The sequence below is a fragment of the Prionailurus viverrinus genome, chromosome A2 (assembly GCF_022837055.1).
Source record: "Prionailurus viverrinus isolate Anna chromosome A2, UM_Priviv_1.0, whole genome shotgun sequence".
Lineage (NCBI taxonomy): Eukaryota > Metazoa > Chordata > Mammalia > Carnivora > Felidae > Prionailurus > Prionailurus viverrinus.
This window is the reverse complement of record NC_062562.1, coordinates 17,178,853-17,193,317: the sequence shown is the minus strand read 5'-3', so window position 1 is coordinate 17,193,317 and position 14,465 is coordinate 17,178,853. Positions and strand designations below refer to the sequence as shown.

Genomic DNA, 14,465 nt, shown 5'->3' with positions numbered 1-14,465 from the left:
CAGGCCCAGGTGCTGAGCAGAGACCTGGACTGTGTCCTGGGTGGAATGGGAGCTGGGGAGGGTCTCTCTGTGTACATGCAGAAAACAGACCACAGAGTGGGGGGTGGAGACCCAAGAGGAGGCCTAAGAGCCTAGCCTGGGTTTTAACAGAAGGGAGGGGAGATGGGAAGGGAAGGTTCAGGGTGCCCTGGAGGAAGCTTTGATGGGCTTGGCTGAGGGTCTGGGTGGTGGGGGTGAGGGGTAGGGAGCAGGACGACGTGTTAGGGTTATGTAGCCAAACCTGTGGCCCAAGGTCTGGGAGGGCAGGGGCTTGGTGATGGGGGGCCCTTGGGCCATACAGGAGAGGAAAGCAGGAGAGCAAGATACAACCAGGAGAGCAGAGGGCTCAGCCACCCCCAACCCTGACCCATCCCTAGGCCAGGGAGGTCCCAGGCGTGAAGATCTTCCGCTCCTCAGCCACCATGTACTTTGCTAATGCTGAGCTCTACAGCGACGCACTGAAGCAGAGGGTGAGGCCTGGGGTCCCCAGGGTGAGTGTCATAGGGTCCCTTACCTCCCCAGAATGTCTGCATCCCTTCTGACATTTCTCTCTAGTGCGGTGTGGATGTTGACCACCTCATCTCCCGGAAGAAGAAGCTGGTCAAGAAGCAGGAGCAAAAGCTGAAGCGACTGAAGAAGCTCCAGAAACAGGCAGGGGCCTCTCTGAGCCAGGGACTCCTGGCCTCCTGACTTCTTAACCTCATTCATTCCCCTCTTCTCCCTGATGCCCCCAGGATCCCTGCTTTGCTCCCCTGGTGGGTCAGTGCTCTGGGTGGAGTTTTGTTTTCTCCCACATCCTAAGCCAGTAACAAGCATGGACCACCACAATCTTTTTCCAATCTGGCTGTTCCTGGAGCTGGTCAGAACCCCACCACCTTCAGTCTGGCAGCCCTGGGTCCCAAGCTTCAGTTCCTGGCCTGCCTACCTGCCCAAAGCCTGGGGGTGGTACCAGACTTGCCTGGCTTGGCTGTCAGATGACAGCTGGGACAGCTTTTTACGGCCCCTCTCTTCCCCTGACCTAGACTGCCGCCTCCAAGGACACTTCTGTTTCTATCGAAGTCCACTCCAGCACCAGAGACATGGAGAGCAACAACATGGAGGACTCCAAGGCCGAGGGAGAGGGGTCAGCCATGAGCTGCAGAGATGGGGTTGCCCATGCATGTCCTGAGAGGAAGGCCACGGACCTACCAGCTGTGGGTTTTAAGTGGTTGTGCCAGTGGCAGGGGGGTGGGTGATGGATCAGATGCCCTATGGGGAGAGGTCTAGTGATCTGCCATAGATTCTGCTTGTGGCTCTCTGGTCTGCCATCGGAAGACCTTGAATTTGTAGAGTTCACAAGACCCCACAGTCTGCGCTCATGGGTAAAGGGAAAGGATTGGGAGTGGGGGAAAAATATGGGATCAAAAGGGATGCCAGGCTCAACTAGAGGCCCAGATGGTATGCCAGGGTGTCTGCGTTTGCACATGTGTCCCTGGGCCCCCTCCCTGCTCCGCCCTGGCTGACTGAGGGTAGGCTACAATTGCCCAGCGCCCTCCCTTCTTAAGCCTCCCTAGTAAGCCTGGGTGCAGGAGGTAACAGAGCGGTATATGCAAGTCTGTATGTGCTCCTGAGTCTGGGCGTCCTCTCCTGTGTGTCCTCATGTGTCCCTCTTGCCTTTGCATACAAGAGACTCCCCACATCCTGGTTCTCCAGTGTCCCCTGAATGTCCCAATATATGTGGGTGTTTACGTGCATGCTCCCACATCTGACCCTATGTGTCCTTGTATGTCTGTGTGCTCCTTGACATCACCCCTTCATGGGCAGCCTTTGCAGTGTGTCTGGTTTGCCAGCAGGTGAGCACAGGGAATGAGCTAGAAGGTATGGTAGCCAGCGGTCAAGAAGGTGCTAAGGCCCCAGATGTGACCACACTGAAAGCCCTGGGCCTGCCTCAGCCGCACTTCCACAGCCTCGTCCTGGATCTGGGAGCCCTCTCTTTTGTGGACACTGTGTGCCTCAAGAGCCTGAAGAATGTAAGGGGCTGGGGGCTGGGGACACTCCTCAGAAGAGCCCTGGGAGAAGACAAGGCCCCCCTCAAGCCTCCCGACTCCATAACTAGATCCAAGAGCCCTCTGAGCTCCCCCTCAAAACTCCCTCCCACCCCAGCCTCCCTCTTCGGAACCCACAAGGCTCCCTCTGAGTCTGGCCCCCTTTTCTGCTGCAGATTTTCCGTGACTTCCGAGAGATCGAGGTGGAGGTGTACATGGCCGCCTGCCACAGTGCGTGGGGTGGGGACATGAGCGGTCTGGGAGGGGAGTGGGCTCTTCCAGCCAAGGAGTTAAGGTCTCGGAAACTGGAGGTCAGAGGTGTCTTGAGGGGGCAGGGGTCAAGGATCAAGAGTGACTGGAGGTTTAGATGTAGCTTCAGGGGTAGAGGTCAGGGACGAAATGGGTCAGGGTATTCGGGGGGCTGGGGTTGGGGTTCCTGGTGGTTCTATGAGTCAGGGGAGACCTATTCCTTGCCTACAGCCCCTGTGGTTGCCCAGCTTGAGGCTGGGCACTTCTTCGATGCATCGATCACTAAGCAGCATCTCTTTGCCTCTGTCCACGACGCTGTCCTCTTTGCCCTCCAACACCCGAGGTCCAGCCCTGCCAGCCCTGTTTTGGTGAGCTGGCCTCTGTCTTGCTGAGCTTTTTGTCTGTCTACTGCTTGTCCCTACCCTGACCCCCAGCTTCAGGCAGTCCATCCTTCCTGGATGGATCTGCCCCTGGTGGACCCATTGCTGCCCCTTCCTGCCTTTAGCTGAAGCTGCTCCTGGGAGCAGGGGTTGCTGTCCTGGGGGAAGGGGCTGATATGTGTCCTTTGGAAACTGACCAGAGCCTCCCCTCCTCTGCCTCCTCAGATGACCAAACTCTGACCATGCTGCCACCCTGCCTGAGACTGCTCCCCTCTGAATGTTGTAACTTGTGAGAACGACCCCCCCCCACCCTGGGCTGCCTCCAGATGTCCCCCAGGAGTCCCCTCTGTATAAACACACACACATACACACAACTCAGGGATGGAGGTTCTGGGACTCCAAGTTCAGTGCTATAGGCCTGGGATGGGGCACTGGAGTCAGACTGGCACTGGCTGGGTTGGGGGAAGATGTATGATTTTACCCCCAGAAATAAAGATTTATTTGCCTAACACCAGGCTCTGCTGTGCCTTGGTGGGGGCTTGGTGGGGTGGGCAGCCATCTACAGCCCTGGCTCCTGACCTTTCTTATGCCCCAAAGTGGGGACTGGAGTCAGAAGTTGGGAGGAAGGTTTGGGGAGGGCAGAGTCAGGTGAGACAGCAGACAGCCACCAGAGGGAAAGTTATGGGGCCCAGGGTGGGGGTACCCCAGGTCCAAGTTCCCCAGCTGCTCTCAACCCTTGGCACCTATGTCTTCATCTGGAAGATAGTTGGAATCAGAGCTTCTTCTCAGGAATGATCCCAATGAGGTGCAGCCCCCGGAGGGTGTGAGTGAACCGGGGGGGGGGGGGGGGGGGAAGCATGGTGTTCACAGGTGCTGCTGGTCTGTGTTTAGAAGAATGTGTAGGATTGTCCACTTGGGAAAATGCCTGTTCATAATCATTACATCACCTGGGCTCTGCAGGTCATGGTCAACCAAGAAACGTGCTCATTTCTACCATAAAATGCCAGCATCTAGGCATGTTCCCTAGTGGGCAGCAGTGGGCCTTTAGGCCAGCTGAGCTCTGAGTGATGGCGGGGCGGTGCGGCTAGAATCTTTCTGGGCCTGTGTCTTGGCAGTATAGTGAAATGATGATTATACCCGCTTCCTGGGTTGCTCAGTGAATATTAAATGAGTCAGTGCCACAAAATGCTTACAGCAATGCTGGGCTCGAGTCACCTGCTCAAAAGCACATGAACACTGCTGTCCCCCAGGTACTGACCAGGTGCTCAGCTCTGTGCTGGACAAGTGGATAGAGGCTGACCCCTCCTTCAAGTCACTGAAGTGCCCCTTGTCCAGCTCAGTTTTTATCGTGTTCTGCATCAGCACCCTGTTCTGTGTTCATGAATCCTCCTCCCTGCCCCAGCCCCCAGAATCACAGCCCAGGAAGTCAGAGGTTTTTATCTGCTTTGTCACACGTATCCCAGCACCAGGAATGGTGCCTGGCATGCTTGGCAAATATTGGGTAAGTGAAGCTTATGTGTCTGAGTGGAGGGCAGACCTCAAATAAGAAACTGCAGAGAGTTAGAACTTCTTTGAAGAAAAAAAAAAAACAGGGTCACATGACAGAGAAGGGACTGTGTTGCCCAGTATGCTCATGGGAGGGAAGCTAAGGGAGCAGATGACACAGACTGAAACACCAGCCATGAGAAATGGAGGACCGTGTCCTGGCATAGGGAACAGCACTTGTTTTGGGGAACACCGGAGAGGCCTGCCTGAGTCTGGAGGGAGGCCACAGCACACAGGACCTCACAGGCCAGAGAGAACCTTCAGGCTTTGTTCAGAGCCTGTAGGGGCCCCACAGTTTTGAGGGCTCACCCTACTGTGATTTGGACTGTGGGGTAGGCTGGGCTTTGGGGACCAGCAAGCGGCTCTGTGCCAGACAGCAGCCTTAGGGACCATGGGGTGTTAGAATTTGAGGGACTGAATGTTAGGTGAGGAAGGAAGCAGGGAGGAAGGAGGCTGGGGGAAGGAGTTGTTCTTCAGTCCTGGGCTGGCTAAGAGATCGGCACCCAGGCCTCAAGCGTACCGCCTATCTTGGCCCTGGAAGCCCCCCTTCCCCACCCTGCTGTGTTTTCTGGCCAGTCTGCCCCTCAGGAAAGGCCATGGACCCAGCTGGAACCTGCTGCCTGCCCCTGGGGGAGGGGTGTTTGTCTGTTGCCAGGCACCCAGGTTCCACCCGGGGACTTGGCACAGCCATGCTGCTCACACCGTTCGCCCTGCTACTGCTGTCCCTGCTGGCGATGTCAGCCCCCTCCCATGCCTGGTCACGGCCCCTGTGGTACCAGGTGGGGCTGGACCTACAGCCCTGGGGGTGTCATCCGAACACCTTGGAAGGCTGTGGGGGCAGTCTGGGCTGTCCTGGCCACTGGATGGGCCTGGGGATGAACCGCATCTACCCTGTGGCTGGGGTCACACTCACCACCACCATGATGCTGATGGTCAGCCGTGCAGTGCTACAGCGGTGGCGCTCCCAGGGCACTAAGTCTGAGGTGAGCACAGCACTGCTCTGTTCCCCCAGCCTCCTGCCTCCACTCAGACCCAGTGAGATCACGTCCTCTACCCAACCCTCCCCCAGTCAACCTACCCATGCCTGTGCCCCTCCCCCACCGCTCACACTCTCTGGTCCCTACATCTGTCCACACCCATCAACCCCTGACCACTCCCAGTACTCTGTCCCCATCTGTCCCTCCGCCCCTTAATATCCTTATTCCTCATCCAGCCCCCTTGGCCCCCACGACCACCCCAGCCCATGGCAGACCCTCGGTGACCCTCCATCACCATCTGCCTTCCTATGCCCTTCTCCCTGGCCCCATCGCTGCCCCTCACTGCACCCTGATCCCATCCCTCTGCTCTCACTCTTGCCTCTTGGTCCTATCCTCAGCACCCGCAGGTGACCACTAGCCCCTCCGGACCCTGGAAACGGCGGAATCCGATCTCAGACCGCGCCCTGCTCATTGGGGTCCTGCACATGCTGGATGCCCTCCTGGTCCATATTGACTGCCACCTGCGGCATATAACCACCAAACAGAAAACCCCAATAAAGGGGTCTCCCACCCAGAGTGGGTGACCCAACATATGTCTCTCTTTGCCTGGTGGCCAGTCGGGGTGGGGGTGGCCTGAGGCCCTGGGCCAGGCTCAGGCCTGTGTGTGGGTCGTCTCCAAGCTCGCCTGGACCCTGTGTCTCCTTTTTATTTTTGCAGTCGGCAGACTTGAGGCCTCTGTGCCCAGGATGGGTGGGCACGTGGAGATGACTCACACTCCTCCATTGCCCCCACTGACAGCCCCCTCTTCCTTAAGGTCTCACTCATAAATACATCTCCTTCTCCAGGGCTCCTTAGGGGCCCTGGTGTGGTGGGACAAGACTTGACCATCAGGGAAGACTTGGCTGGTCCATGGAGGGCTGCCCAGAGGAGGTAACAACCTGACTGAGTCAGTGAGGGCACCCAGTTGGGGATGAGGGGGGTCAGGAGGTGGAGGGTGAGCCTCGGCCACCTTCATCTTTATGGCGGCCTCAACCGTGCTCTGGCACCCGAGTGGTCCTTGCTCTAAGGCCCCTGAAAGTGGAGTGAGGGCTGAACTTCACCCCTTCTCTTCCTTCTACTGAGGACAATCCAGGTTGAGTGGGTACTGAGGCCTAAGCATGTTTATCTGTTTTAGAAAAAGAATATAAAATTACGAATTCAAAAATAGAAATAAGTGCATTAAAATGAGGAAAAAATGGTGAGAGATTATAAATGTTAAAAAGCTGACACTACAGGGGCTCCTGGGTGGCTTATTCTGTTAAGCGTCCGACTCTTGATCTCAACTCAGGTCTTGATCTCAGGGTTGTGAGTTCAAGCCCCACTTTGGGCTCCACAATGGGCATGAAGCCTACTTAAGAAAAAAAAAAAAGTGATGCTGCAATGCAAAATCCAGACCAATAATGTGTTTGTGGCGACTTCCTAACACATTAATACTTGTACTCCTATACTTTCTGGCTGCTGACTCTGATAACCACTATATAGGATGAAGATTTTGTAGTACACAGGGGACATATCCTCTATACACAGAAAACAGATGAATTCAGTCTTCCTTCTAACATGGTTGATTGTTGAAATTTGTGTTTTAATTATTGATAGTTTAGAAAATCCCTCTCCTAAACTATTATGATGTCACATAAATTGTCTGGATGTTTTTCAAGTTTGGAAAACTGCCATCAACTTGCTTTCATACAGAAGCTCTATATTTTGGAAGAATTTCCCAAAGGTAGGCTCTGGCTCCACATACATTTCAAAACTTGTTTTCTCTCCATGGCTCACAATTTTTCTAGCACCGGGCACTCTGGGGCAGGTGCTAAATGCAATAGGATCCTGCATTTCTGTCCTGACCAGAAGCTCTGTCTGACCTGGCAGGAGGTTCCTGGAGGCCTCATGTACCAGGACAGAAATGACAAGGTGAATGCACACCCGAGTGGAGCAACCACATTAGGTCCCTCTAAACCCCGGCCAAGTGTGTCCCCTTGGTAAACTTGGAGGTGGTCCCCTTTCAGAAGCCCGCTGCTGCCAGTCATCAAGAAGGGTCTCAGCTGCAGGCGGCCTTGTCACAGCTAGTTTTTGCCCTTGGCACAACCCTTTCCCTCTCTCCGTCAGATGCTGATCTCGAATCCCTGGTAAATGTCCTAATCTCCTTCTGGGGAGTCTGCTTCCTAGAGAAGCCAACCTGGGACAATCCCCAACCCACCTTCCTCTTGGCTGAACCCCCCAAATGTTATAACTTCTCCAGTATCCCCGTAAGAGGTGAGTAGGATGGAGGGATTGACTAGAAAAGGACAGAGGTTCTAACTACATGCAGTTAGAATATCTTCATTTCGTGAGTTTTTTTTTTCCTTCTAATTTTTTTTCCAACGTTTATTTATTTTTGGGATAGAGAGAGACAGAGCATCAACGGGGGAGGGGCAGAGAGAGAGGGAGACACAGAATCGGAAACAGGCTCCAGGCTCTGAGCCATCAGCCCAGAGCCTGACGCGGGGCTCGAACTCACAGACCGCGAGATCGTGACCTGGCTGAAGTCGGACGCTTAACCGACTGCGCCACCTAGGCGCCCCCTCATTTCGTGAGTTTAAAAAAGACTTGCTATGGACACACTCCTGGGGCTCCTCCCAAGGTCTGGAAGAGAAGGGCATTGAAGCTTGAGATTCATCAGCCTCTTGTTAGGCCCACTTCTACATTCTACAAGGTTCAGTAAGCACCTACCATTTGCTAGTCTATTGTGGATACGAGGATCCATTGATGTACAGAACAGAACCGGCTCCTCTCTTACTCAAATGGCAGGGTGGTGGTGGTGGTGGTGGTGGTGAAACCAACTCAATAAAAGCCATGACTCTGCAGAGAGATGTGCTGGCCTAGTCAGGGCAGTGGGCGGCAGGCGGGTGCGGGCATGGAGCAAAGGTGGGCTGACTGCTGACACTTGAAAAGTGAGGTGACTAAAGTAGGGGACAGTGCTCCAGTCAGAATGACAGGTCCTTGTGGAGGGTGTGGGGGTGGACCTTGGCCTGGTCCAGGAACTATAAGATGGTCAGAATTTCAGTGGAAAGAAGGAGCCCTGGAGAGGAGGAAGTGGCAGGCTGGGGAGGGACAGGGTTTGGTACCTCCTGGTGAGGATATGGTGGGCAGAATAGTGGCCCTTCAAGATGCCCATGGAATCTGTGGATATGTTATAGTACCTGGCAAAAAGAACTTGGCAGATGGAATTAAAGATCTTTCTGGATTATTTTGCTAGGCCCTTGGAATCATGGAATCATGGAATCACATGAGCCCTTAAAAGTGATGAAGAGGGCAGGAGAGTTGGTTAGATTTAAATTGTGAGAGGTACTTGATCCTCTGTTTCTGGTTTTGAAGATGGGGGAAGGGATCTCCCACCATCCAAAAATCCAAGGAATTCAGGCGAGCTCTGGAAGCTGGAGATAACTCTCTGGTGACAGCCAGCAAGAAAACAGGAACCTCAGACCTACAACCACTAGGATCTAAATTCTACCAACAACCCAAGTGATCAAGGACACAAATTCTCTTCTGGAACCTCCAGAAATGAACATAGCCCTGCTGATGCCTTAATTTCAGCCAAATGAGATACATGTTGGACTTTGAGCCTATAGAATGGTGAGATAATAAATTTGTGTTCTGAGCCATTGAGTCTGAGGTAATTTGTCATGCTGGCAATAGAAAACTAATACAGATGTTGATATTGAGAGCAAGGTACTACTGTAACAAAGTCCAGAAACATGGAAATGGCTTTGGAATTGAGCAGTGAACAAAAGGTGGAAGAATGTCAAGGAGCATAATGGAAAAAGCCAAGACAGCCTTAAACCATTAGCAGAAATCTTGACTTTGAGAATGCTGCCAGAGAGGGTTCAGAAGGAAATGAGGAACATGTTATTGGAAACCAGGAGGTTTCCTTTCCTCCTTTTCTCCTTTCCGGGAGGAAAGCTTAGTGGAGTTGTGTCCAGCAGTTTGGTGAAAGGCAGAACTTGTGAATGATGAAAGTGGACATTAAGTAGAGGAGATTTCCAAGGAAACTGTTGAAAATTCAGCCTTGGGGCGCCTGGGTGGCGCAGTCGGTTAAGCGGCCGACTTCAGCCAGGTCACGATCTCGCGGTCCGTGAGTTCGAGTCCCGCGTCAGGCTCTGGGCTGATGGCTCAGAGCCTGGAGCCTGTTTCCGATTCTGTGTCTCCCTCTCTCTCTGCCCCTCCCCCGTTCATGCTCTGTCTCTCTCTGTCCCAAAAATAAATAAACGTTGAAACAAAAAAAAATTTAAAAAAAAATAAAAAAAAAAAAAAAGAAAAGAAAATTCAGCCTCTGCTCTTTTTGCTATTTATGGTAAAATGCAAGAGGAGGGAGAAAGATTGAGAGAAAAATGGTCAAAACAGAACCAGGCCCTGATCCTGGAAATTCTCAGCCAATTGTCCAAAAAAACACTTTCCCCAAATTATTGGAGTTGATATAATTCTTTTTTTGTAATAATTTTTTTTAATGTTTTATTTTTTGAGAGACAGAAAGAGACACAGTGAGAGCAGGAGAGTGGCAGAGAAAGAGGGAGACATAGAATCTAAAGTGGGCTCCAGGCTCTGAGCTATCAGCACAGAGCCCCATGCGGGGCTCGAACCCACAAATGCGAGATCATGACCTGAGCCAAAGTCGGATTCTCAACCGACTGAGCCACCCAGGCACCCCTATATAATTCTAATCAAATTAGGCTTTTCTTTTAGATGGAATATTCTTTTTACAAATCATTTAGAACAGGGTGTGACATCACAAAAGATGGCAGAGTAGGACTCTCCAGGAATCCTTTTCTCCACCAAAATAACTATCAAGCTAGCAGAAACTGCAGCAGCTATTTTTGGAACTCAGAAGTCTAGTTGAACACTTGCAGCATCCAAGGGAGAACTTGATGAAGAATTCAATTCAATGAATTTCCCTGTTTCAACCCCCACAGGCTGAAGCAGCTTCCCAGCTGCAGGGAATTTAAGTAGACCTCACCCCCCACCCCCATCCCCACCTTTCCTTTGGGAGCAAGACGTTTAAGGAAATCTTTGTCAGGTCACTGGCTGATTGCAGAAATAATAAATTCGAAACTTCAATTACTACACACAACAAGGAATATACACTTCGTAAAAGTAGTATGGAAAGGTCATGATGGCTCCACTCCTCAACAAGCTGAAATCAGCAATCCCTAAAGAGAGAATTCGATCTCCAGAATTATCATATGTAACACTCAGAACGTCCAGTTCTCGACAAACATTACAAAATATGCTCAGAAATGGGAAAGTGAGGCCTATTTGCCGAGAAAAAAAGGAACCTGACAGGAAACATCCCTAAGTACGCCCAGGCAATGGAATTATTACTGAAAGGACACTATAGACAAATAGCTAAAGAAAACCAGAAAAATAATGTCTGCCTAAAATTAGAATATCAGTAAAAACGAAAACTTTAAGGGGCACCTGGGTGGCTCAGTTGGTTGGGTGTCCAACTTCAGCTCAGGTCATGATCTCATGGCTTGTGAGTTTGAGCCCCATGTCGGGTTCTGTGCTGACAGCTCAGAGCCTGGAGGCTGCTTAGGATTCTGTGGCTCCCTCTCTCTCTCTGCCCCTCCCCTGCTCATGCTCTCTCTCTCTCTCTCTCTCTCTCCTTCAAAAATAAATAAACATTAAAAAAATTAAATAGGAAAAAAACCCACAAAATTGTAAGTGGATCTAAAAATTCCGGAGCTGAAGACTAGAAAACCCAAAATGGAAAACTCACGAGAAGGGTTCAGCAACAGATTGGAGCAGACAGAAGAAAGGGTCAGTGAGCTTAAAAGTAAGATGACTGAAATTATCCAGTCTGAGAATCGGAAAGAAAAAGGATGAAGAAAAAATGTGCAGCTCTTGAGGAAGCTGTAGGACACTATCAAGCAGAAAAATATATGCATTGCGGAAGTTTCAGGCAGAGTAGAAAGAGAGAAAGGGGCAGAAAAAAAGTTTTGAATAATGGCCACCCCCTTCCCCTCATATCTGATGAAAGGCATATCCAAAAAGTTTGGTCTGGTGGAATGGGGCTTAGCATAAATGACTATTTTGGATCTCTTGTTTTTAACAACGTATGTTGTATGATCCCACCAATGTGAGATACTTAAAATAGGCAAGTTTATACAGAAAAAAAGCAGAATCGAGATTATCAGGGGCTGGAAGAAGAAGGAAATGGTCAGTTATTTTCTGTTTAGGATGCTGAAAAAGTTCTGGAAATAGTGGTGACGATTGCACAACATTTTGGATGTAATTAATGCCACTGAGTTGTATACTTAGTAGTTAAGATACTAAATTTTATGTATATGTTAGGACAATGTAAATCTAAAAAAAATTTTTTTAATATGAAAAAAGTTTTTTAAATAGGAAAAAATCCAGAATAAACTGGTGAGTATATCAAACAAATATTGAGTGAGAAGAGTAAGTTGAGTGCCAGAGCCTTCTCAGGCAGCCCACACAGACCTGGTTACGTGTTTGAGAATTTCTGGGGTGGGTAATAAAGGAGATATGGATAGAGATGGATAAAAAAAGAAGGTCTGGTCAAGAAATGTTGTTAGAGGGGCACCTGGTTGGCTCAGTTGGTAAAGCATGCGACTCTTGATCTCAGGATCATGAGTTCAAGCCCCACGTTGGGCATAGAGATCACTTAGTAATAATAGAAATGCTGTTAGAAAGTTCAGTTTGCAACTTAGGGAGAAAAAGGATATTTTGACTTCACCTCATTCCATATACCGAGTAAATTCCAAAGAACAGTGAATCATCAAAGACTCTTGCCAAGTTATTGCAATGGCTGCTGCTTGTACTTGACTTTTCAGTAAACATTTCCTTTTTGACCAACATCTTCAAACACATCCTTCCCCAGACTCCTACATCACACTTCCTGGTTGTATCATTGCCTTTCCCTTCTCACGCTAGGGTAGCAGTGGGGATGGGAGACGGGGATGTAGAAGACTGGATATAGAAATTATTTGGAACAGAATTTACTAAAGGATTAAGTGGGAAATTTGAGAGAGGAATCAAGATGGCTCCTAGATTTTTTAAAAAGTTTATTTACTTATTTTGATAGAGAACAAAGGAGAGAGAATCTCAAGCAGGCTCTGTGCTATCAGTGCAGTGGCTCCTGGTTGTTGTTGTTGTTGTTGTTTTAAGAGAGAGACAGCAGGGAAGAGGGGCAGGAGAAAGAGCATCTTTTTTTTTTTTTTTAACATTTATTTATTTTTGAGAGACAGAGGCAGAGTGCAAGTAGGGGAGGGGCAAAGAGAGAGGGAAACACAGAATCTGAAGCAGGCTCCAGGCTCTGAGCTGGCAGCACAGAGCCTGACTTGGGGCTCAAATCCGTGAACCGTAAGATCATGACCTGAGCCAAAGTTGGACGCTTAACCTACTGAGCCACCCAGGTACTCTGGGAGAGAGAGAATCTTTATTTATTTATTTATTTATTTATTTATTTATTTATTTATGTTTAAACGTTTATTTATTTTTGAGACAGAGAGAGACAGAGCATGAACGGGGGAGGGTCAGAGAGAGAGAGGGAGACACAGAATCTGAAACAGGCTCCAGGCTCTGAGCTGTCAGCACAGAGCCTGATGAGGGGCTTGAACCCACAAACCACGAGATCATGACCTGAGCCGAAGTCAGATGCTTAACCAACTGAGCCACCCAGGCGCCCCTGGGAGAGAGAGAATCTTAAGCAGGCTCTATGCTGAGCATAGGGCTTGATCCCATGACCCTTGGATCATGACCTGAGCCCAAATCAGATAGATGCTCAACCAACGGAGTCACCCAGGCACCTCAGTGGCTCCAAGATTTTTAACCTGAGCAACTGGGTTAATGGAGGTGTCATTTACAGAGATGAAAGCAATTATAGGAGGAATAGGTTTGGGAGGGAGAGTGAAGAGTTCAGTGTTAGCCATGTTTAATTCTCCAGGGGAGATAGTGAATTATGGGAATATAGGAGCCATTGTATGTACAGACAGAACTGAAGCCATGAGGCTGGATGAGATGACCAGAAAACAGTCTTGATCAGGAAGGGAAGAGGTAGCCAGAACTGAGCCCTGGGCTCTCACTCTGTTAGATTGGGAGGTGAGGAAGAACCAGCCAAGGTTCTTGGATTGTCCAGGGAGGAGTGTCCAGGGAGGTAGGACAAGAACAGCGGAGTACGGGAACCTGAAGGTGGAGAAAGGATGAGGGTCTCATGAGGAAAAAGTGTCCAATTACATTGAAGGAGGCCACTAGGGCTCCCTGGTTGCCATGACAGATGTGGTTTTTGAGGAGTGATGTGGGCATTGGACTGGAGTGGATTTGGGAGAGAATGGGAGGAGAAGAATTGCATGCAGGGAACTCTTTGGGGGAGCTCTGCCAGAAGGGTATAGGATGTGGTGGTCACTGGAGGAGGTTGTCATAGGCAAGAGAAGCCTAAGGAGATGTGGTAACTAAATGTGATGTGGTAACTAAATGTAATGTGGTATCCTGGATGGAATCCTAGAATGAGGCGGGGGTGGGAGATAGAAACTAAGGTAATTTGAATAAACTATAGACTTTAGTCAGTAATAGTGTACTGATATTGGTTCATTAATCACAATCAATGTACCTTAATAATGTCAGATGTTAATAATATAGGAAACTGTGCACATGTGTATGAGGGGGATATATATGGGAATTCTCAACTATCTGCTCAACTTTTCTGTAAATATAAAACTTAAAACTAAAGTTTTAAAAAAGTGGAAAGATGGACTAATTAGAAGATTCTATTTCATTTTATTTTTCACGTCTAAATCAGTGCTTCACACACTGAAGCATCTTTTGTCTGCTTTTTGTAAAAGACAGTTATAATTTACATTTGACATTTTTTGAAAGATCGCAAAGACAAAACAATAAAGCACGTATCAATCATGTAGAGTTCAGAATTATGCTCTTTCAAAAGTAACTTTTTTTGTAGAAACTAAAAATTCTGCATTAAAATAACATAAGTGTATTCTCCTTCTCCTCAATCCATTTTCCAGAAGTCATTCGGCTGAAAGTTTCGAGGGAGTTCCTCCAGAATTTTTTCTATGAGGTCTACTAGAAAAGGCACATCGCTTCGTGTGTGTGTTTTTTCAAACAAGGAATCCTATTTCACAAATTGGTCTCTATACTGTTCCTTTTTCTTAACAATATATTGGATTTTTGTTTTGTTTTTTAGAGAGAAGGGATTTTTT

At 49.3% G+C, this 14,465-nt stretch overlaps 2 protein-coding genes across 3 annotated transcripts in view; both read left to right on the top strand.

The window, feature by feature from the left end:
* LOC125160279 (cadherin EGF LAG seven-pass G-type receptor 3) overlaps positions 1-3,203 on the top strand; it is a 36,563-nt gene extending 33,360 nt beyond the window's left edge. For both annotated transcript variants that reach the window (XM_047849092.1, XM_047849091.1), the window contains 7 exons: positions 417-509; positions 595-690; positions 1,062-1,232; positions 1,872-2,048; positions 2,240-2,294; positions 2,544-2,680; positions 2,918-3,203. In XM_047849092.1, coding sequence (XP_047705048.1) covers positions 417-509; positions 595-690; positions 1,062-1,232; positions 1,872-2,048; positions 2,240-2,294; positions 2,544-2,680; positions 2,918-2,932 — 744 coding nt within the window. In that variant the 3' untranslated portion in view covers positions 2,933-3,203. The remainder of the gene's footprint in view (positions 1-416; positions 510-594; positions 691-1,061; positions 1,233-1,871; positions 2,049-2,239; positions 2,295-2,543; positions 2,681-2,917) is intronic.
* Positions 3,204-3,796: 593 nt separating this feature from the next.
* Positions 3,797-5,811, top strand: TMEM89 (transmembrane protein 89). The gene is made up of 2 exons (XM_047849649.1): positions 3,797-5,220; positions 5,613-5,811. The coding sequence occupies exons 1-2, from the start codon at positions 4,834-4,836 to the stop codon at positions 5,796-5,798; spliced, it is 573 nt and encodes a 190-aa protein (XP_047705605.1). The 5' UTR covers positions 3,797-4,833; the 3' UTR covers positions 5,799-5,811.
* Positions 5,812-14,465: the final 8,654 nt, after the last annotated feature.

Coding starts and splice junctions, on each gene's coding strand:
- TMEM89 (XM_047849649.1), top strand. CDS start 4,834: ATGGACCCAGCTGGAACCTGCTGCCTGCCCCTGGGGGAGGGGTGTTTG. Junction 5,221..5,612: donor CCCAGGGCACTAAGTCTGAG/GTGAGCACAGCA, acceptor TCCTATCCTCAG/CACCCGCAGGTGACCACTAG.